Source organism: Plectropomus leopardus, chromosome 17 (assembly GCF_026936395.1).
Source record: "Plectropomus leopardus strain MGB_pleo_1.0 chromosome 17, ASM2693639v1, whole genome shotgun sequence".
In the NCBI taxonomy this organism is placed as follows: domain Eukaryota; kingdom Metazoa; phylum Chordata; class Actinopteri; order Perciformes; family Serranidae; genus Plectropomus; species Plectropomus leopardus.
This window is the reverse complement of record NC_142192.1, coordinates 18433218-18457324: the sequence shown is the minus strand read 5'-3', so window position 1 is coordinate 18457324 and position 24107 is coordinate 18433218. Positions and strand designations below refer to the sequence as shown.

Genomic DNA, 24107 nt, shown 5'->3' with positions numbered 1-24107 from the left:
ATCATTGCTTTGTCTACTGCGTTCCCTCGAAAATCATTTCCTTCTTGAAGCTGAACAAGCGGAGTCATTACTTCCTTCCTTTAACTTTGATGTTACATTCTGTCCTTGGCAGCAGTGCTGTTTCATAATCGACTGAAATCAGGTATTTGTTCAAAAGTAAATGTGAAACCATGCTGCCTAAACAAATGTGATAAAACTGAAACTTTTGATTTATTACTTTGTTTGAAGAAACCAGAGGCAGGAGCTGGTGATATCATAAATTCGCTGATACGGTTCTTGAGGGAAGATGCAAGCATTAACTCAAATGTGCACTTTCAGCAAACAGACAAATTTCCTTTATTCATTATAGTTTTCACACGAAATTAAAACTTGGTGTGCAAACCATCCATACTTTCTAAAATGAAAGTATTGTGTACATTTTCTAGACAATAGGACGAAGCAGCCTAAACTTCCTGAGAGACCTCCCACACCGTTGCCTCACGTTGTCACATACCATCAAAGGTTACATGAGATAAAAAGAACTACAACAAAGACATCTCTCTCGTCTCTTCCTCCGCTTTTATGTTCACAATCAAAAAGTCCTCTCTCTACATACAGAAATGATTAAAGGAGAAACACTTTTTGACAGATTTGGAACATGAAGATTGTTTGTCTTGCATCATCTGTGTTTGATTTAACAGCTAAGACATGAGAACATGTGTCATATACCACAACTAAATATAAATAAAACAAGAAAACACCCAATCATGTCATCAGTTCAAAGCTTGAGTCCGTATTTCAAGTGTTGTAATCACAGTTGTTGAGCAATGCATGAACAGGCACAAGGTCAAAGAATCACATCCAGCACATATAAGCTATTTTGACTCCATAAAAGACCAAATATATGAGTTTTTTTTAATTAGCCACTAGCTTTTAAAAAGTATCGGATATTTACACATGCAAGGTGATGCAGGAGTGAGGATGCGTGGCTGAAGTGAATGGGAAGTATTCGTGTTTTTGTCCGTCATCGTCCTGTCGAGAAAGGGTAAACGCAAATCTCTCACACCAATGGGGGGTTAGCTCTTTTCAGATCGGTTCCTGTTCAGAGCCGCTCTAGGTGTGAACTCCAGTTTCTCTTTGAGGCTAAGCACCTGGGTGCTGTCCATACCCTCTTGTTCCTGCAGCTTCCTCTCCTCCCTCAGTTCCAGGATGCCCTTCTCCTCCCGAGGTTTAGGGGTCCCCCTGATAAACCACTCCAGGTGGTAGCCCACTGCACCCACCACAAAGGCCACGGGGAAGGTGACGTAAGGAGCATAGGTCCGTACCGCTGTCCAAACGACAGGCCACATGACTGCAGTCCGCTTTGGCTGCCGGGAGCTCCACAGGGGGAAAAAAAAGTTTTTTAGCTCACAGTAACGGTTGATTGCAATGTTATACAACAGTAAGAGGAAAAATGTGGAAAACTGTTTGCACATAACAAAGCTTTCATTTTATACTAACAACATGTTAGAGACGGTACTTTATTTATAAAAGAAGGGTGGTGGCTGGGGTGCCACGACATTTTTTTTGCATATCATGACCCTCCCCGGAGCTACAGATATTTTTTCTTGAGCCTCCCTGAGTGACTGAGATAAAATACATGACCCTCCCTTCACCAAAAATAACCATACTTCACAAATTCCTATGATAAATGGTGCGACTTTGGAGATTTTTAGAGAAAACATGCCTTTGAAACCTACTTTAGGTTTTGGGGTTTAGAGGATGATTTAAAATAAATACATAACACAACTACTCAAATGTCCCTCTGTTAACAGAAGAATTCAACAACAGAATTCAATAACAGACCACTACCCATATAAAAGTACTTAAGTCTTAAAAATAACACTTTATGTTGCATCAGGTTTCAAAACACAGGAGAAAGAAATTGCAAAGAAAGTGTTTTTAACATTTTGAAATCATAATTTCAAATCTAATGAGGTAAAATTTGGCTTTATTGGTCATAAAATGAATTCAAAGGGCCTTTCTTTATATAGCGTTGATAGCAAAGATGTCAGAAATTGACTGTAACCACACATACATACATTATGTAATGTGTTGTATTGGGTTTAGGCCAGCCAAAGGGAGTCGAGCAGATCCCAGACATAAAGGCCTATCTGTCCTTCTCATGCCCTCTTCACCTTTTCTTTTCGCTAACCAACAACAGCAGAGAGTACATAGCTTACAAAACTAATGGCGGACTCAATGGAAAGGCCCACAGCAAAACAGTGCAAACGTTTTAAGTCCGAATGCAGATAACTAAAGAGATGTCAACAGCTAAAACACACACTATATTAGCATTGCAGCATAACGTTAACGTTACTGTCAACTTTAATATGACTAGCAACGCTAAACGCTACGTTCTTTCAAGGAAAATAAAGCTGTGGTTTTACATTTATAAGTTAAAAATACATGTCAATATGCGTTTGTTTACATGTTGCTTCTAGCCGAAATGAGAAGCGATTCGCCTCGATTTGAAAAGTGTATTTATTTAAGTCCTACACTATAGAGCTCACTATATACATCGGAAATAAACATTAAATTGTAAAATTTGCTATGGACTTTGGCATAGCGTCGGCTAACCGGTAACATAACAAGTCAATAACGAGGCACGGGGGTTTTTAATGAACTCACAAAGCGTCCCGAAATATTAAAAAAAATGTTTCATAACTATTAAATCGTGACTGAAGCATGGTATTTAATTGTGTAACAAATGTTATTGCGTAAAAGTCATGACTCGAAACTGCTTGTAACCGGCTACCATAAGGTAACTTTATAATAAGAAGCGTTTCAACCGACTAGTGACACTCTAAAACTAAACCTGCACGTGCTACGTCTGCTACAAAAGAGTCCGTGTGGTGTTTATCTCTGTAATATTTCAATTATGACACTAATTTCATTCATTAGTCTTCACTCACCTTTACCGTTAGCACGTTGGTGCAGCAGTGTAATAACGCAATATCTGTGCGACGGCGTGCAAGCTTCCTGGTTAAACTTGATTGGCTGATGAGCTTTGCTTGGAGGTTTACCTGCATTTCTCGAGGTTTTAGCATCGCCCAGTGGTTAAAATAATGCACTACTTCAAGATCAGGGATGCCAAAACATGCATCTACATTTTTTCCTGTTTGTTTTAGGAAACGTAAAGAAGATTAACCCTTTGAAACCTGGATTGACATCACTTTCACATGGCTTTTCATATATATACACGTAAACCTTTGAAACCCGAGCAAATTGGTTTAATTTCTCTCAAAAACATGGAGAAAAAAAAAACAATGAGCAAGAAATGAAAAAGAAAATTGCAAGAAATTAGTAGATTTAAATTTCTTTTTTAAAAAGGGCAAATTTCTTGTATTTTTTAATAATTTCTGGGTCATTTATTCTGAAATTGCTTGTTGCCTTCTTTCCATGTTTTTAAAAAGAAATTAAACCAATTTACCTGGGTTTCAAACAGTTAACATGCTACTACAACTGGTTCTGGTTGATACGAATAAATAATTAATATTTAAAAATAAATACTATAGAGGCAGTAAAAAATAAACCTATGTAGAGTAGACTAAATTTTATTTAAGATAATTAAAATCTGGACTCACTGCAACAGAAAATGAGATTGAGGTCAGACTCAGTCTGGTTACATACAAAAATTATAATTTCCTTAAGTATCTGTTCAAAAATAGCTTACATTTCTTACCTGAGCGCTGGAGTCGGCATGTTGTCCTGGTGAAGCAGACTCCATCACAAGGTGATATTACGTTGCGCTCACAGTGTATGTGGAGGTGGGAAAAGTCAGTCCTTTGAGTGTGAAAAAAAGATGTCAAAAATTAAAAAAAATGTTAAAATATGCATGAAAGTGAAAAGTTAAGATAAATAATTAATTCAAAAGAATTCCAGAACTGAATAAAAATTATATTTAACTGAAAAAAGCCTTTTCCTACACTTATTTTTAGTTTGAATACATTTTCATATTTTTCAAAATTAAAACCCAAAACTTAACTTTTCAGTGTCAAATTTTAGTTTTTCAACTTCAGTTTCTTTGTTTAAATTATAAAAACATTTGGCCCTGATTTAGCTCCATAAAATAACAATTTCTACACGAGAATAAGTTATATATTATTCAAATATATTCTCCTCCACTCTCCCTCACTCCAAAGACAAGGTTCATTGGTGACTCTAAATTGCCCGTAGGTCTGAATGTGAGCATGAATGGTTGTCTGTCAGCCCCGTGATAGTCTGGCAACCTGTCCAGGGTGCACATTGCTCTGGCCAAGTGTCAACTGGGATAGGCTCCAGCCTCCTCCACCCTTTTGGTTAATCCTTTGAGCAAATTAGCTTGAATTCTTTCAAAAACTTGAAGAGGACAGTGAGCAACCCAAGAAGAAATGACCCAAAATACAAAGAAATTTACCTGAAAATCTATAGAAAAATGGAAAGTAAAAAAAATAAAATAAAAATTATACAAATAAGAAGAAGAAGAAGAAGAAAAGTCCCACAAACCACAAGAAATCAGTAGATTTTGAAAAGCCAGGATAAAATGCTCACTAAAGCATATATACTATTCATAAATATAGTTTGTTGACATTTCTTGTGATTTGTGGGACTTTTCTTACCTGGTTGCTCAATTTCTTTTTCCCTTGAAGGATTAACTACTGTGTTTCAAATGTTGAAATACTTCTGAATGCAACACAAGACCCAGGTTTCAAAAGGTTTATGGATGAATGAACATCGAAGCATGTGCTTTGTGACTGTACAGTCAAAGGGTGCTCTTGAATACATGCATGTTTATCCCCTCTATGACTTCTCGAAGCCTTAAAAAAATACCATCTCTTTCTGTGTTCAAACATCAGCGGCATTCCTGCATAAAATCCTCATGAAAGGCTGTCAGATCTGTCACTAGTACTGTGTCATACACCGACAGGGCGTGAGCTACCTCTCTTGGATGACAAACCTCTTTCTTTTAGTTGTGAAAGCGCCGTTTGGCATATAAAGACAGATACACTTTCAGAGGCTTGGTAAACTGTATGAAGACAAAAACAGTTTCAGAAGTTTTTGCTTTTGTTTACTTTAACTGCTTATGAGGGATGCAAAGAAATTGTGTACATTTCAGCCACCCAGCAGGAAACCATAAATTGCAGTGTTGACTATCGGGGGAAGAAAATATGCTACTGTAGTTTCTGGGTACTGAATCGTTAAGCGTTCTTTGCAAGGCTCCATATGATTGATGACACTGATATTTCAGCTCCCAGGCCCAAAAGTTTTCCACAAAACTATACCATGCAGAGCGCCGGGCTGATCTATAGCGTCTGGAATGCAGCCTATCATGAAGCGATGACCAGCTCTGACTCATTGGTCATTTGTGCAGAGGGTTAAAAAAAAAAAGAGCTCTATCTATATTTTCATGTTACTTCAAATGACTGTTTCAATTATTGTGATTGAGGATTCTGCGTGGGTGATTCTGCTTCATGCTTCAAAATGATTCTTTTAAGCAGTTCCTCCCTCTATGCTGTCCATCTTTTAGTTGCCAGAACTGGCATTTGATCAGTCCTGTCAGATAAAGTGAAATGTGCTCATCCCCCCTGCGGGAAAACAACATTACTAGTGCCAGTTCTGTTTTACCAACGACCTCAGCAGTGCCAGGATTATTTCATCAGCTCCTGTTCATTAGTAAATGAGATTTAGAGCTGCACTAGCCAAGAGTTTTATATGAAAAAAACAACCATCTTATCAATCTCAATCACAAACTGGGGCTGACAGAGTGGAGCGTTACATCCTCACTAACTGGAGCCCTGCAGGCCTGCTCTGTTTGCCCGAGTTAATTACAGATGTCAGGCATGGTCAGTGGTGAGAAATTTCCTCATTACACAGGAAATGACAATCAGGACTTTGGTTAAATCACTACTGAATCACATGAGCCAGGGAAAGGGCTGCTGAAGTGCTCTCCATGGGCTGAAACCTACAAGCATGGTGCACTTTTGGCCAAACTCTTCAGTGCCCAAACTTGAAAGCGGTCCAGACACGAAGACATAGACTGCATCTATGTTCAGGATTATTGTCAGACAGCAGGGAGAATGTGACACAAAGTGTGCTAAACCCTTTGAAACCTGGGAAAAGTGGCTTGTTTTCTTTCAAAAATATGGAAAAATACAATGAGCAACATCAGAAGAAATGACCCAGAAATAAGTTTGTTTTTTTCCATAAAGAAAGTACTAGAAAAATACTTAGAAAAAAAGAAAAAAAATACAAAAAACAAAACAAAACACAGAGATGACCTGAAAAAAACACACTAAAAAAGTAGTTCTGTAAAATAATTTTAAATATATAATTATAATAATTATAAAATTATAAAGTTTTTGGACATTTTTAAATCCAAATTCCAAATCTACTGCTTTATTATAATTTGTGGCACAGTTCTTGCCAAATCACTCATTGCCTTTTTTACCCCATGTTTTCAAAAGGAAGCTAAACAGTTTTCTCAGATTTCAAAGGTTGAAATACTTGTGAAAGGTGTGTGAATGCAGCACAAGAAAAGGGATGTTGCTCCAGGTTTGAAAGAGTTAAGGAGCTGGGACAGCTAAGTCTAGCCTCAGATTAAGACAGAGGGCAAGTGTTAAGGAGCAGTGGGATGGGAGATATGACCAAAAAAGATGCACAGGAGAATATGATGGATTGCCTCTGGTTTGGAAAGAGACGAGGAGGAGCAGGAGGACTCCTGACACAGACTGCCATCAAGCAGAGCAACAGATGGGGAGGGAAAGAAGCACCAGATGTGAAAGGGGAAGACAGAGGCTCTTTTGCTCTTTTGTGCAGCCAATCTGCTCAACATGGAAGAAATCAGTAACCAATCTGGGGCATTTTGAGGTCAAAGGTCATGAGCAGGGTTTGGATATCAACTAGTTGCTGCTGTTAAAGAAAATACAACCCACTATAATGACAACTGCACTGAGACAAAATACCAATTCTGAAGAGATTTCACTCTGTGTAAGTTCTCAGTTACTGTTCTTTTGCCGTTTTCAATCAAGACATCAAAACATCAAAATGTGATAGAAAAGCATTTATTTGTTCTTGGCATGAAGAATCATTTTGGCATTTTTTTCTGATTTTCAGATCATTAACCTCAGTGTATTATCTCCTCAAGTAGTGGTCCTGCAATCACTTTAGATCCCATTTTTTTGAGGACAAAGTGGCAAACATAATAGGGAACATGTTTATTGCTTTTGGGTCACTTATTCTTTGGTCACATATTTTTATTTATGTTTGAAACTGGCTCACATGGGTGCAATTTATCAAAAAATAAATTCATTTTATTCTTAACACCCAACTATGTTAGCTTAAATTTGTATTTGTCTGCTTGTATTACTTGTTGTTACGATGTTTTATGTTTGCTTTAATTCGTCCATTCTGCGAGAGCCGGCCTCTGCCTGCAAGAGAGTCCATCAGCTGCAATTTGGAGTACTTGCACTCAACCATGTTATATTCATGTTCTGCTACACAATGCAATTCATCCTATTTTCAGCCCACTACATGTATCTGGCAGATTCATTTGACTTAAAAACAGTGACACCCAACTATGTGTGGGAGTAGCATTATTATGATATTATAAAATGTGGCCCCATTTTGTTTAATTGCACATACTATAATATAATGGAATATTAAATACAATGTGCAACTATTGCATGGAAATACCCTCAGCCCAAATACCCTCAATGCTGAATAATATTGATATGCATACATTTAAAAGCTTCAATGGAAAATAGTTTTAATGGCATATTAATTTGTTAACGGGTAACTTTGGTATTTTCCAACCTGGACCCTATTTTCCCATGTTTTTGTGTCTGGGTGACTAATGCGAACAACAGTTTTTGAAATGGGGCCAGTACTGAGTAAGAGGCATGAAAAAGTCTGCGATGTAACCACTGGAGACAATTGTGCACCATCAATTTACTTACAACAAAAGTGCTTGTTTTTCCACTGACAGGCTCAGATTATTAAATAAAAAGTCTCACAACATAACAGAAAGAATCCTACAGAGACAGAGCTTTTTGTCAAACAGTGAGATCCTTTTTCCCTAACCGGAAACAGACCCAAAATTGCCATTGCCAAATCAACCAGAATCCATTTAATGAAAAAGTATGTCTATCTTTGCAAAACATGCTTCATTCAAAGTTGACAGAAAAAAAATAAAAATCACAAAAGCCGTCCTGGTCTATCTCAGAAAGGTCTATAACAGAAAGGTCTATCTCTGTAGAGATCCTTTGCATTGTCTTTTTGACACTTAATAATAATCTGAGCCTGTCAGTGACAAAAACACACACTTTTAGAGGATGTAAATTGATGGTACACAAATGCCCCAAGTGGTTATATTGCAGCCTGTGTGACTGCTTCCAGCTCCAGCACTCCTGATGTTCCCATTGGTCACATGAAGACATGTTCAGTCCTCCGTGTGGGAGTGTCAGAGTGTGCCTGTCAGCCCTGCTCTCATTGGTCCAATCTGGTTGTCTCAGCCTGAAAGTGGATTGTCTCTCAATCAAGTGGATCACAATCACCTGGGAGATGAATGTGCTTGTCTTTATATTGCTTGCTCTGCTTTGTGATAATGATTTGAAAATGCCTTACGAAGATCTCTGTTACATCAAAATGCTGCGCAATTAAAAGTTACTAGGAGCATTTCATACAGTGTACCGATCTTTTGTTTGATTCTTGCCTTGATTTTTTTTTTGATCCAGCACCTGTAAAAGCCCTCTGGATCTGAGTGCCTTTCCACCTTGCTTGCTCCCATTAGTCACACACAAGAAACATGAAAAATGTCCTGGTTGAAAAATAAGGAAGTTACCCTTTAATGCTGCATGTGAGCAAATTCACAGGACAATCATTGTCAGTCAGTTGAATGCAGAGACTTTCTGGTGTATTTTTTTTCATTCTTTAACTAATTATCTGTCACCTTCTCTAAAAAAGACTGATAAAGACATGACAGATATGTGGTAAGTGGGGTTTTTCGGGGCATGTGTAATCGAGTCTACTCTCTTGTATCTCAGGTAAACTATTCAAAGTTTTAATCAAATACTGGTACACGTAAACAAGAAACTTTGCCACTAAGGCATATGTGGTAAAATTATGACATCGGTCGCCTTCTAAATGATCGCTTTCACAATGACGTGCTGAACTGACCCCCTGGTGAAAGTCAAGCCATCTAGTAAAGGCTTCAGCTGCCTTTATAATAACCATTGATTTATTTCAAGTACATGGTCTAAAGCATTATCTATTTACAGCAACAAGCCATGGAATAATTTGATCTGGCTGATATACTGTACATACACTGACAGGCAGGGGCACTTCTGGTAAAGCACTGAGCAAAACTATGACCTGAACATGGAATGATACTGTGAATTCACAGCACAGGGGGAGTGGCCAAAGCAATAAGGCTCACATGAGCCTGGTGACGGCCCCGGAGAGGAAATCCTCATAGTTGAGTCGGATGTTGCCCGTCATGGTCGTGTCCCTCTCTCTGAAGACTTGCGTCATGCTCTGGAGCTGGGTGCACACCTGGATGAAGCGGTCCAGCTGGATGCCGGGTCGTGCGCCTCGCAGGGCGAAGCGTTGAACCAAGTGCTCAGAAAACTGGGGACTCAGGTTGTAACCCATCTGAGCAAGTGCTGGGGAAAGAACACAGGAGTTCATTTTTGTTTCTCTGCTGAGAATCTTGGGTTTTATTTCCGTATTAAGATTCAGTGTGAAGGATTTAGGGAATATATTGGCAGAAATGAACTATATGAAATATAGTAAGTTTGTTTTATTTAGTATTTAATCACCTGAAAATAAGAATTGTTGTGTTTTCGTTATTTTAAAATGAGACGTTTATATCTACATGAGGAGCGGGTCTGTGGAGATCGCCATATTTCTACAGTAGCCCAGAAGTGATAACCCAAACACTGATTCTAGATAGTGCCATTCACGTTTTTGCATTGGCCACTGTGGTAAGCAGCCACTCCGCAATAAGCAGCATCAGAAAAACACTGAATTTTTAAACTTGAAACTGCTTTATTTAGTGGTTTTACTTAAAATTACAGGGTTTGTTTGTTTTGGAAAGGAAGAGACCTCTGCAGGTAATTCAGCTCCTGTTTAAAACTTCCTGAACTTCTGGATCTTAAGTTGTCAGAGAAAAAAAGTGTGCACACATTAGCTGGCAAAGCGGCCTTTCTGCAATGAGCCAAATAGTGCTCTGCTCCTTTAATTTGCTGTCATGACACTGAAATCATCTTATGCTCCAGTCATGGTTTTTTCCTTTTTTTGTTTTTTACAAAATGATCCCAAATGCTACTTAATTGTAGCATCACACACACAAACATGTATACCTTGGTGTAGCTCCGTGCCACTGATATTGCCTGAGCGGTCTCTGTCGTACTGCTGAAAGAGCGCTCTCCATCGCTGTATGAAGTCCCACAGCGCTGAAAAGCCAAACAGGTCGATTCGACCCGACCGCGTCTTGTCAAACATGTCTAACAGGAAACACAAAGCACAACACTGACTTATAGCTCCACCTTCTTTCCAAACACAACACAAACATGAAGTGCATTTTCAGCATTGGATCTCCTTGTGTAGCTCACAGGAGTCACACATATATCATTATGGTAATGGAACACATTAGTCACTGCCTGGCGAACACAACTGGAATGTTTGGATACTTGTGCAACTAACAGGTACCAAGACGAACATGACTCAGTCGTTTTTTTTTTACATAGTTAAACATTTTGTCATTTTGCCTCAAGAAACACTTTCAAAAAGCAATTTATAAACATAGAGCTGCCTCACACTCGCACTGCTGAGCATTTGGCTACAACTGTATGACTTACTGATCATCATGAGGCAGGTCTCGTCATTAAAAGCAGTATAGTTGGAGTTGACAAGTGCCTGCTTCAGCTCCTTTAGGTTGATAAAGCCACTGCGGTCTGTGTCCACACTGTGGAACCACTGGTACGCCTCTGGGTTAACACCAGGAGGGATGCTACCTGCAGAGAGGGAAAATAGGAGTCGTAATAGGATGTTGAAAGAAAGGAGGGCTAAGACTGACTCCAAATATGCCCAAGATTGATTTCTTTGCATGTGCTTGTTTCTCTCACCTCCTCTTCTTCAATCTGCCTGAGCCTAATAGCTTGATTTATTCTCTTTATTATTTCCCATCATTACATTTTTTTTTTTTTACCAGTTATTATTTCACTGACGCTCTCAGGCTTTGATGAGTAATGGATGTGAAAAAAGAAATTGAAGAAGAGCCAAGAAAAAGATTCTTGGAAATGAAGCAACTGACTCGTTCCGATGCAAAACAATTACTTATTTATCAAGAGATGAAGAAACACACTTTTACTGTCTGACAGTCGAAACTGTGCTGACTCTGTTAAGCAGAAACTTGAGCATAAAAAGAATACATCTCGGCTTGACTCAATCTTTTAGCCTTGCTGTTATGAAGGCACTGATTTGGAAAACAGCTCGGTATATAATGACTGTAATATAGTATATACTTTACACAGAAGTGATATGCAGAAATATAATTCGGACAACTAAGTACGTTTTATATGCAGTTAGTAGATACAGTATTTACATGTGACTTGCACTGTGCTGACAAGAGATATATACAAAACAACAAGAACATTTCATTCAGTTTGACTGGTTTGGGACAGCTAAATAACATTTGATTATTCCCACACGTTCACCTATTTGTGGCAGCCCACCATGGTTAAAACATCTGCCACCACATACTGATTTTATAGTTTTGGAGTTGAACTGTTCATTAGGAGTGCTACTGGAATATATATCCTGTTTGGTTATTCAATGCACAATGCTCTCAGAGTGCAGAGCACACTCTGGGCACAGACGGAGCAGCAGAACGCCAAGTGCAGTGAAAGTGAAACTCGTTCATCGAGGTGGGTCTAAAAGTTTGCTTTCACACATCTCTACATCAGCTGCTGCTCTCGTTCATTTATCTGATCAGCTCTGACCGGATCGACGGACTAATTACTCACCCTGTGACTCAAACTCTTTAAACTCCTTACAGCTGTGAAACCAGTTTCTATTCTGTTAAAAAAAATACCTCCCCAACCTGAGTTACACATGCTCAGTGTTTCATAGGGCACAGGTTGTGACCACAAGCGTAGTTGCAGGGACAAGGGTTGAGGGAAAGTGATCTAAGCTAGAGGAAATAAGTGTGAAAACATGGTGGAAGAGAAAAGCTGAGTTAGAAAATAAGGTGTGAGATGAGGGGAAGAGTGGAGGGAGGGTTGATCGTCAGAGAAATGAAAGGGAAGAGAGGTACAGGTGACACCTCAAGCCAAACCCTGATGGAGTCTGTCCCTGCGAGAAGTGATATCAACATAGGATTTCAGGTTCTGACTTTGACTGAGCTGCTATAGGAAGTAGTGTAATCACACACACATATACACACACAGCACGCTCTTTACCCATCTGTCTCTTACGCTGTTTAGCCCTCACTCAGTATTACCGGAGTCATCACTCCAGCCGTGTAATCCTGCTGAGGGGCACAAACTGAACCCTGTCTCTACATGACTGTCTGGGAACGCAAGTCATTTTCTATCCGTCATCCCGCCAGAGAGTGAGGGGGAGAGAAAATGAGAAGGTGGCAATGAAGAAGGGAGAATGAGAGCCCATCTGCAGTCTGCTCATGTGCAGAATATGCCTGTTCAAATCTCACAGGCAAAGATGCCGCAGAAGCAAGCTCCAGCTGTTAATTACCTGCAGGAGCATGGTGGCCATAATGTCCTCCTTGAGGTTGTCCCCCGTAACCCCCATAATACCCACCGGGGGCACCTCCTGGTCCATGCCCATACTGCCCACCTTGACCAGGGGCTCCATAAGCACCATGAGGAACTCCTGGTTGATGTGATGGACCTCCGTATGGAGCTGACGGGGTAGGCCCATAGGGACCACTGCCTCCCCCGTATGGAGCACGTGGAGGTGGGTTCCCTCCTCCTGGATAGCCCTACAGTGACAGACAAGACAAGTTCAACAACACTGTATGAGTACAAAGCATAAAATGAATTGGTGTGGCAAGATGGATCCTTGTACAACCTCTCTCTTAAGATGAATTAAGCACCTGAGAAATTACTCAAGTACTATACCTAAAGGAATACCTCACCAACAAAATGACAATTTTAAAATAAATTAGTCAGGCCGCGTTACCTTGAATTCCTGCCGTTTTTTCTTGCATGCCTCATAAGAAAACAGTGAACATATTGATTTGTTGATTGATCGGGGGACCCCCTTAAACAGCAGCCAACAGCAAAACTATATCAAAACATATGTTTACAAACGCTCACACAACTTATGCAGTCTAATCCAAGTCTCATTTATCTAGTCGTATGCTCAGTATTTCATGAACTCATCCATTCATTAAAACATCACAATACAAAAGTGTACTGAAAGTGACTCTTATCTATACGCTCTACAAAGCCAGACTCCAATACTTTTATAATAGCTTGATTTACAAATGGTCATTTTGTGAGAGAAATATGCCTTTAAACACAGTTTTGAGGTAACAATAGGCCTTTTCACAAGAGCTGCACCCAAAGAAAGTACTGGAAGACACCATTAGCTTAAATTTGTATTTGTCTGCTTGTATTACTTGTTGTTACGATGTTTTATGTTTGCTTTAATTCGTCCATTCTGTGCGAGCCGGCCTCTGCCTGCAAGAGAGTCCATCAGCTACAATTTGGAGTACTTGCACTCAACCATGTTATATTCACGTTCTGCTACACAATGCAGTTCAGGGGGAAATATCCTATTTTCAGCCCACTACATGTATCTGGCAGATACAATTTAACTTAAAAACATGTTATTAGTTCAAAGTAAAATACAGGACCATGTACACAGGGTATGAAGAAAGCTAAATTAGCTCAATTCAACATGTCAATGTTTCTAACAGATCAATGCATGATAATCCAACTATAACATAAAAGCTTCACATAAGACTCTAGATGAGGCCATTTCCCATAGTTTGAACTTTCATATTTTGCTGATAATATTCAGTTTACTGTAAAATTTTGAATGCGGGACTAACATATTTACAATGAAACATTGTTAATTTCACTTAGAGGGAACTTACTCCTACTTCCACCACTCAAAGTACTCCTTATAGTGATATTTTGCTCAGAAAAAGTACTAAAACAATGCACAAGAAATGATCAAGACTGTTCTGCTCAATTAAAAACGTGGATATTATAGCAGCCACACATTGTTCAACTATAACTACATTAATCTTAACGTAGTTCCACTTCATATTTCGTTAGTAAAACACACAACAACATAGACTATTGACAGTTATTATCAAGTATCAGCAGTTAACGTTGTTTACTGCTCTCCATAGCAAACAGATGATTGGCTAACGTTACTTGCGCTATTGTGTCATAAACCATTAGTTACGTTATATTACGGCAATACGACAGATAGTACAGTTATTTAGCTGTATTAACATGTTATTGCAATTAACACAGACAAAACAAAATGCAGTATTTCGGTACCTGTCCGTAGTGAAAACTCATGTTTGACAGACTTTTACTTCCTACAACAAGGCAGCAGCGGTGTAGGCGGATACAGCACCGTCAGGCTGCTCAGGGTAGCTATTGGTGCATTTCCGGGTCCGTCACAGCCGCACCCGCGTGTGTTGCTTCTGATTGGACGGCAGAGTGAACAAGCGATGACGTCAGAACAAGTCAGTATGAATCACTCTCATGAAAACAACCCAATACTTTGTGAGTTAATCACTCGCTGTGTCATTCTCTTATAGATACTGGGTTTACTGGGAGTCCATTTATAATACTTTATTCTATCTGATCCATCAGTACTAAATGAAATATTAACAAAAAATTTAAAATGCACAAAGCACTGTTGTGAGACTCTTATTAATGCTTAATTATTGTATAATTTTACTGTATTTTTCTCTTTCTTTCTTCTTTTATTTATTCATTTTTTTACAAAATGGCTCTTGTCCTATTCCGTGCAGTATATTCACACTCAGGCTGTCCCGTACCTTACACCAAAACTAAATAACAACCAGATTTATTGGCCAAGTATTTGTTCACACACAAGAAATTTGACTCTGGCTTAACCATTCGAAACCTAGAAGGACATCATTTTTCTTGTGCTGCATTCAGACAAGTATTTTAACCTTTGAACCCCAAGCAAAGTGGTTTGAATTCTTTTTTTTTTTTTTTAAAGCAAAGGAAAATGTTCAGAAAACTGTATTTATATTATCAAAATAACATGTTTAAAATTATGTTACAGCATTATTTGTTTTTATTTTTACCACTTACACTTTTTTACCCTAATTTCCTGGTAATTTTTATTTATTTATTTTTTATCATAACTTTTACTAATTTCCTGCTAATTTGGGGGTGATTTCTTCTTAAGCTGCTCATTATCTTCTTCCCCTGTTTATTTTGTCACACATTTCCTCATCGAAATATAGCTAAGATCCATAAACAAGTTTTAAAAGAAACCCTTAAGGTAGTGTTTTCAGTTTTTGGGGATTTGTTTGGTAATCTACCTAAATGTCGTCAAATTACCTGACTTTACTCTATATATTAAACCAAAGTCAAATTCCGTATTTGTGTATACATAAGCCTACTTATAAATATCAAAGCAGATTCTGATTCCAAATTATTTGATGTGTGATAACTGTGATAAGTTAAAAAAAAAAAGGACACTTAGGCAGAAATATTTTTACAGTGAAATAACTTTATAGATCACAACAATAAATACAATATACATATAAATTATCTGGAGTCTTCATTTAATAAAAATCCAAATTTGTGGGTAAAAATATGCACCTAAAAAATGTCTTTTGTATATTTGTTCAATGGTATGAATGCGTTCATACATATGTCATACCTTCATTAAGAAATTTTTTCATTGCATAGCACATGAACACAAAATCTCAACGGGACAACAATTAAGAGCATTTTCTTCATATTACATATCTGAGAATAATTAGCCCCTCAAGAGATTTTATCCGATTATTGCCTTGCCCCCAAGAAAGTGCGTATTGTTTATTTGAGATTGTTGTATTTAGTTTGGGGCAGAGTGTGTATGTTCAGGGAAAAGGTTCGCTCCCGATACTGTATTTACATCACTTAGTGTCTTCCAACATTTTATACTGTCATTCACAAAGTACCCGATATAACAGTTTAAACATACTTCTGGCACAAAAACACAAATACAGACATGCAAACATCCATATTCATTCACACACACACACACACACACACACACACACACACACACACACACACACACACACACACACACACACACAAACCAGTTCCAAAAAATATTCTAAACCCTTTAACTTTCTCTGTAATCCTCCTTTTTGAGGGATAAATTTGCATACAAGAGGTGTGACTTCCTGCAGACATGATAATATTTACAAAATGCTGCCTCAGAAATCCCTGAATTTGATGGCTATCTCTTTGGTGTTGTGCAGCAGTTCTCTACAGAGTCTGATGAATGCATTTGCTTGCAGTGGCCCCTTCAGTACTTTGCTCAGTTTTTTTTTTCCAACACGGCAGCTGCTTTATTGTACATCATTTTTTCTTAGCTGGCGCCTCTTCAGCCTTGATGTTACTGAGATTCTGGATTGATGCTGTAGGATCCACTCTGATTGAAGTTTTGGACCTGAACTCCGACCTGGGTGCTGCCAGTGGCGTCATCTCGTGATTCTCGGCAAACAACCTCCTCTCTGCCTCGGTCTTCCTCTTAAAGAGTTTCTGGATGCGTTTGCAGATGAGGTAAATCATCTCACAGATGCACATTAAGACGCAGAAGGCAGAGGAGACAACCATGAAGAGGGTGAAGATCTTCTTCTCAGTGGGACGCGATATGTAGCAGTCCACCGTGTTAGGGCAGGGCGCCAGGGAGCACTTGGAAAGGCGGGGCATGTCGTAGCCTTCATAGACGTAGTACAGGATGTAGAGGAAGCCAGCGTCGAAACCAGCCTTAAAAATCAGACTCACCTATAAAAAGATAAATGAGAGTTAATCTTTTAAAACCTGGATGGACATCACTTTTCTTGGGATGTATTCAAGACACCTTTCACAAATATTTAAACCTTTGAGCCCTGAGCAAATCGGTTTGATGTCTTTAAAAAATGTAGAGAAAAAAGGCAATGAAGAACTTGGTAAAAAAAAAAAAAAGCCACATTTAACAGGAAGTTTAAAATAAAGGGTTGGGATTCAAAAGTCAAAAGTCAGTTTTCCTGTCCATCTATTATACAATATCCAGTTGATGAAAACTTGAGGTAGATAACTGAACTAATGCATGGTTCAAAATAATAATTTAAAAAAATCAACATTTTTACCTATTCCAAGCTCGCAACTCATACAGCTTTTGTCTAGTTTGGAGGAAACAGTGAAACTTGGTTCTTCAAAACAAATCAATTATAATTACACAAATGTCTTCTCCCACCTTTTGTATATCGCATCTCAACCACGCCTATTATATTTCACATTTCCAACATTGACTAATTCAGTTTGGTTGAAGCTAAAGCACAGCTGTATCCCTTTATCCACATATGACGTCTACAGTAGGGACAGATGTAAACTTTAAAATCCTCTGTTCTTACCAAGTACGTCCACCACAGCCCCCCGCGTTTCTTCCCAGGGTTGGCATACAAATGGCTGCCCTTGTGTGCGGCAGTGTACTGCATGTCCTTCTTCTCACGATACTTGACGTGCCCCACCACCATCAGTGACGGGCAGGTGACGAAGATGAGCTGCAGGGCCCACAGGCGGATGTGAGAGATGGGGAAGATGTGGTCGTAGCACACATTGTTGCAGCCTGGCTGGGCCGTATTGCAGACAAAGTCCTTGCTCTCATCGCCCCACACTCGCTGGGCCGCCACCACAAACACCATCACCCGGAACACAAAAACCATGGAGAGCCAGACTCGGCCAAACACGGTGGAGTACTTGTTGACCCCGCTGAGGAGTGCCTCCAATGCAGACCAGTTCATGGCTACTGCCTTGGATGAAAGAGCTCAAGAGACCAGGTGGGAGGAGGTCCTTGGTGATCTGAACCTGAGCAGTTAAAGAGAGACAAATTAATTTGGAAAAAGGTTCAAGCACATAGTGAAACATTTTCTTTATATTTAGTAGATAAAGAAGACTGTACATTTTTCTTTTCATATGTAGCCAGGTGAACTAAAGATTGTTTGTATGTGCTTTTGAGAAACCTATATGATGGACTTAAAGCATTAATAATGCAAGAGCTGCTTCTTCCTGCTGAGGTAGCACAATCACGAGAACACGGGGTACCCACGAGACTGTAGACATATGGAAGTGAAAAAAAGGAAAACAACCGCGAAACATCAGACCCGTGGTCAGACCACGGAGGTGTGTATCTTCGTAAACAAAGGAGAAAATATAGTTAGCTGAGCCATGTTGATGTTATGATGATCTTGTAGATTGTAAAAACATGTTGGGTGCCATCTCTCCATCACAGCAGGGCGGCATAAGTGGGGATTAATTATAATGAGTGAAGTAAAGGTTAAAGGGCACAGTGCTATATGCTAACTGTTCATTTGAAATGTGTGTATTTACTATGCCGTGTTGGGTTCCAAGTGTGTGTGTCTTTGCGCGCAAGCTGTGGAGTGGAGTCAAAAGTGATTGTATGATCTGGCGACTTTATTTTTTGACTCTTGTAAAATTGTTTTCAGTTTAGAGTCTGCATTATTCTGTTTCTAAATGTACATTTTGTGGCTTAAGAAATGTATTGATTTGTACTGTGTGTTTGTTTCCTTTGTTTAGGAGCAAGCCACTTCTGTTGTCTATAGCACATTTGTCAACAGAGACCCTTTCTATATAATTTTGTCCTTGGTCTAATTAGTCCATTTTGGTTATTGTAGGATAGTATGAAAGTCCTGTCTATTTTGAAAGTGAGCTCCACAGCCATTTTAAAGGTGTATATTTGTCAAAGAGAGTTCATGCACTGTTGTTATCAGAGTGCTGGAGTGAATGATTTGGAGTTCTTGTATTGAAACTAGAAGGAAAAGTACACCATACTGCACTATGTCTACAGTTCTCAACTTAAAGTACTAATGCAGTTCTTATATATTTTTTTATAAGTTCAGACAGGGAATAAAGACCCACATAAAATTCTAGTCTGTGTCCGGTCTTGTCATCCTGTGACCAGGTCACACTTACATTTCATTTCATTTTATAAAACAAGGATTACAGCAAGGTCTAAATGGATTAATACTGCACCTCCCTAAAACTTGAGGCAAAGGAAGGGTCAAAATTAATGCAGCAACTGAGATATCCCGACTTATATCCCTAAAATTGGATACAATCCTGGATCCTACATTTCCCATAATAATGCAGCCAGATTTCCTTTATTGTGCCCCCCTGCCTGGTAAACTCCCACATCTTTTAAACTTCACATTGCCAGGTTATTATTCAGACTTTCTGATTTGAATCTGTATTCTCTAAATTCAAGATGACATGACCTTGATGACACCAGTATGACACCATCAGGGTTATATCCTCTGGTTCATAGAGTCTCCTTCAGAGCCCCATGAGATATTATTCAAGTGTGTTCACAGACTCATCATGACATGTAAATTTGATGAAGTGCCCTTTACTTATTTAAACTTTTTCAATTGACTTCAAAAATGCCATCACTAACATATAGTAATCCAGCCTGTTCTCATTCCCAGGGCATCAAATACCAATGCCTTGTAATGCCCCTTGGTGTCTGATGTAGATGCCAAAGGGAATCTTTGGTGCCTTTATGTTACATGAAAGAAATACTCAGTTGAAGCCAATACATAATCTTTTTCTAAACCCAATCAAGTAGTTTTGCTGCCTGAACCTAACCAGAAAAGTTTCACAACATTAATCACGTGTTATGGCTCATTTAAGATACATTAGATACATGTACGGACTATGTCAACATAGGAAACATGGAAGTGTGTGGGCAGTAACAGTCACAACATCTGAAATGAACAAATCTACTTTTGTACATAGAAAAAGAGCGTAAATAAACCTTTACAGTGTTTTACAATTGTGCATCATACAGAAAGGATGCCCTGTGTGTGTCACTACAAAACGCTAAGGAGTGTCACAAAGTGTAGGTGTTTTAAGACCTGGAAATGAGCTACTCGGGGTTGATTTCAAATCAGAAAATATCATAAGAATGTAGAGGCTTATGCACACCTTCAAAAACTTGTAGCCAGGTGCTTTGAAAGAACTTGTCCATAAAGGAAGAAAAGGCACACCGACACACTGTACGTTTTCTTATGAAAAATGAATGCACCCATTTTCATACTTGTACCATGTATTTTGAAAGGCTGCGGTCACTTGATCAATGCAGTTACAGTCGCAAACAAGGATGCAGTCCTGAGCAGTTTTGTTAGGACTCAGGTTGGGATGGTAGATGGGTAATCTGGACTTTCCCCTCAAACGTTTCACTGAAGACATATATTTGAAACTGTGTGAGTTTTGAGTCATTTTAAGGTATGTCCTCACCATGTTTCTTTTTCCTAATCCTAACCATAGTAACTATTTCCAAGGCCTAACCTCCATATCTGTGTGTTAATTAGTTAACTGCATGTTAAGGATGTAATGTCATTTTTGGGGGATGCTAATTTGTATGATATACCAATTGTTCTGCATGCATTTCCATAGGATATCATACAAACTGTATTTTGAGAAAATGTTGGTTGCAATAAACTTTATTAGATAATTATACAGTTATTAAAAAAATACATTCACATGTCAATAAAACTTTCTTGTATATGCTTTATTTGTAATACCAGATAATAGCGTAACTACAAGAAGCTTGTAGCAGTTTTCTATTGTGTCATTCCACAGCCACAAGAAGCTGAAGAAACAATCACAAGCAAAAAAGCAATTGCGAAGTGATAATCAGTTGGGAGGCAACAAAATAACCATACATTATTTTCACAAACATATTCCCTGTCATAACTGATCCATATTCACACAGAGCCGCCTTCTTACAACAGACTCCTTATACATTAATGAGTGAGTCATCAGCGGAGCCTCCCTATGCTGAAAAGACAAACCAACACTCTTAACTCTATTAGTCAGCTGTTTGAACAGAGTGGCTGATCAGACCGCCACCGCCATCTCTGTAATCCCAAGTGCTTATTGCAGTCTTGGTTCTTCAAAGCACTGTTAAGGGATAGCCTTTCATTTGTGAATGTTAAGCATGTCTTGATGGTACCGTGGGACCCGTGCTTTGAGACCGAAAGGCGATTTTAGTTAAAATATCACCATGCGGATTTAATGGTCTGAACGTGTGCAGACTTTAAAGAAGGAGCTGTTATGGATGACCTGCATAGTTAGCTGGGTTTCTGTGTTTCTCTGTGTGTGGGTGTGCTTTCAGATTTCTTCAGCTGTGGGCTGCTAGTGTATCCTCTTCCCATTTGTCTCTTTTTCTCTCTGGGGTTTGGTGGTGTGTAAATGAAGTGTTTGCATGTAGGTGTGTGCATGCATATGCAGAATGAGTGCCAAAAAGATTGCTAAGTGAGGGGTGTAAACATCCTTCAAATACATATTTGATGTTGTTACGTAATTTTAAACATAAGGAGGGTCTAGCCTGCTCAAGAATTCCTCTTCAGCTCCTCTTACACATCTCATTCTGATGAATGCTCACAGCTTGACAGGGAACAAGCTGAATAACGGCCTCGCTGTCCACTGTTCCATTTCAATTCTGTCGCGTCTAATCCAGAGTATTTGAATTCAGAAACACTTTTCCTTCTGCATTTTTTGACATCACTGTAGACGTATTGAGCTGTCAAATTAGATGCTATTTTCTCTTTCATCCAACATTTCTGACTATTAAATTACACAGCATAAAAAGACCAACTGAATGCCTTCAGAATCACAACATGGGCCACTGAGAGCCAGACGCGTTCAATCACTGCTGATGTTGCCTGCACTTTCCTTTTCCTTCTAAGTGGCTAATACAACCACTGGTATTAATCAGTCATTGCTTTTGCACAAACATATAGAACATTTATCAGTGTGATTTCTCCCTCATTTTCATACAAAATGCATACACACTTTGAGGTGACATTCAGCCTAGATAGGAAAAATAAAAACAACCTCAGAGACAACAGTATATCTTGTCTCAGGGAGATGGCAAAGCTGGACCACAATTTGTTTTCCTATTTGCTCTAGATTGCAATGTCGCCTTCCCTGCCGACAGCAGCGGGCCTCGTCTATCTCTTTGCCGTGTGTTTGTCTTTCTCTTTGTTTTGACAGACAAGACATAGTATCATGCTTTCTCGACTAAGAAACCTAAGGTTCGGTGATGCATTTGATTCTGAAATTCATACTCACTGGCTTTATTTAAGTGTTTAACACACTGCACAAGAGTTTTCACAGGCAGCCACTATGACCCGGCCCAGCTTTGGCCCAAATTCAGCATGCTGTAACATGCAACGTCCTGTTGCCCAACTTAGACAAAAAGGTTCAAATGAATGGGCCCGATTCTGGCTGTCAGCATTACCATCAGTGGGTCATTATCAAAAACGACCTGGTCCAGCATCGGCCCAAATTCAGCACGCCGTAGAAAAGGGTTGGACCACATCCTGTTGCCTGACGCAGCTAAGACTCGGGATGAATGACACCCCTGAATCGGGCCACATAAACTGGAACGACTGTGGCTTCTGACACTGCTACCACTACGCCCTTATCAAAAATGACTTTGCCCAATATCAGCCCAAACTTGGTACCCTAGAAGAAATAAGTCAGGCTTATTCCAAGTCCCCCAGAATTGGGCCAAATAAAATGGCGATCACTGGGTTCTCAGTGACCATAAACATTCTCAGCATCACATTAACAGGTTTGGCATCATCAGCAGGGATAGTTAGAAAATACTCCTTTACACATGTTTGAAGTCTCTTGATCGCCAGTGCAGATCTCCATTATGTCTACAGCTCTGTCTCGCTCCCTGTGTGCATAACCACTTCATCTGACACTCTTCAGTGTGACTTGCTCTACAGGTTGAGCTAGTTGCAAATACTTTTCTATCCACCAACTCTACAGTGTCTGTATGAGTCAATGCTCCTGGCTAACAAGGTGGGGTTGAAGTTGTCTTGTAAAGCTTTTTTCTCCTCTTCTTCCCAGCTCTGCTTTTCTGTCTTTCCCTGTCATTCACACATCTTGCCTTTCTTACCGTCAACCTGACTTTATTTCATTTTTTCAAGGTAACACGTATCAGCCGGAGGAGTAAAGCACAAGCAATCCGTGTATAGTTATATTCACACTGCTTCCAGTTATCTGTCTTGACAAATCTCACTCTTTTGTACACACCAGGGTTGAGCTCTTTCCTTGACATACAAGATCTTCCCTCGCTGCGGGATAGAAAAGGAACAGAATGAACAACATTCTTGCCCTTTTATTGCCCTTTTATTGTCCCTTTTTCTTACACTGTCCTTTGTCCTCTTGAATCATTTCTAGTCATCTGATTTCAAAATGAAATGTATCTGGATTGCATCTAATTTCTTGATCTAAGATTTTCCTAAACATGTAGACAAATCTCCTTACCTTAGACTCAGAAAAGCAGTGATAAGTTTCCCGTCAAGTGTGTGTGTGTCCAGCTGGCCTTGTGCGTTTGCTAACTAACTCTCTCTCACCTGGATATGTTTGAAGGGGGTTGGCTTTGAGGTGTGGACCTGCTGGAAGAGTCAGGAATGGGAGGGACGGGTGGAGCATCGCATACTGACATACACTGGCAGTTTCAATCTGGACTTGTTTTGCATGAGCAGACCTGCCTCAGGGTATTTTATGCAGGAAGACAGAGGAGTGACAGAGGTAACGTCAGAAAAACGAAACAGTGTAACAGACGGTTGGAAAATGATGTGATAATAATGATAGTTAGACCAGAAGGAAAGTTAAGCAACAGGTGGCGAACCAGACAGGTGGCAGACCTGCATGGTATTGTATATGATGTGGAACTGATGCACATCAGTTTGTGTGAACACTTAGGTATGTGCTGGTTTCAGACATTTAAAGGGACAATTCATTCCAAAATCAAAAATGCATATTTTTCCTATTACTTACAGTGCTATT

At 39.3% G+C, this 24107-nt stretch overlaps 3 protein-coding genes across 3 annotated transcripts; all 3 read right to left on the bottom strand.

The window, feature by feature from the left end:
• Positions 1–307: 307 nt before the first annotated feature.
• smim12 (small integral membrane protein 12) lies at positions 308–3074 on the bottom strand. Its single transcript, XM_042506873.2, has 2 exons — positions 2934–3074; positions 308–1356 (listed from the first exon to the last, which is right to left on the bottom strand). The coding sequence occupies exon 2, from the start codon at positions 1326–1328 to the stop codon at positions 1056–1058; it is 273 nt and encodes a 90-aa protein (XP_042362807.1). The 5' UTR covers positions 1329–1356; positions 2934–3074; the 3' UTR covers positions 308–1055.
• Positions 3075–7045: 3971 nt separating this feature from the next.
• Positions 7046–14669, bottom strand: pef1 (penta-EF-hand domain containing 1). Its single transcript, XM_042505992.2, has 5 exons — positions 14535–14669; positions 12751–12997; positions 10857–11012; positions 10359–10502; positions 7046–9659 (listed from the first exon to the last, which is right to left on the bottom strand). Exons 1-5 carry the CDS (start codon positions 14553–14555, stop codon positions 9430–9432), a joined length of 798 nt encoding a protein of 265 aa, XP_042361926.2. The 5' UTR covers positions 14556–14669; the 3' UTR covers positions 7046–9429.
• Positions 14670–15730: 1061 nt separating this feature from the next.
• gjb9b (gap junction protein beta 9b) lies at positions 15731–23706 on the bottom strand. Its single transcript, XM_042505990.2, has 3 exons — positions 23583–23706; positions 17633–18086; positions 15731–17024 (listed from the first exon to the last, which is right to left on the bottom strand). Exons 2-3 carry the CDS (start codon positions 18020–18022, stop codon positions 16596–16598), a joined length of 819 nt encoding a protein of 272 aa, XP_042361924.1. The 5' UTR covers positions 18023–18086; positions 23583–23706; the 3' UTR covers positions 15731–16595.
• Positions 23707–24107: the final 401 nt, after the last annotated feature.

Coding starts and splice junctions, on each gene's coding strand:
- smim12 (XM_042506873.2), bottom strand. CDS start 1,328: ATGTGGCCTGTCGTTTGGACAGCGGTACGGACCTATGCTCCTTACGTC.
- gjb9b (XM_042505990.2), bottom strand. CDS start 18,022: ATGAACTGGTCTGCATTGGAGGCACTCCTCAGCGGGGTCAACAAGTAC. Junction 17,025..17,632: donor GGCTGTGGTGGACGTACTTG/GTAAGAACAGAG, acceptor ATCTTTTTATAG/GTGAGTCTGATTTTTAAGGC.
- pef1 (XM_042505992.2), bottom strand. CDS start 14,555: ATGAGTTTTCACTACGGACAG. Junction 11,013..12,750: donor TGGCCACCATGCTCCTGCAG/GTAATTAACAGC, acceptor CCCTCTCTGCAG/GTAGCATCCCTCCTGGTGTT. Junction 9,660..10,358: donor TGGCACGGAGCTACACCAAG/GTATACATGTTT, acceptor TTCTTTCCCCAG/CACTTGCTCAGATGGGTTAC.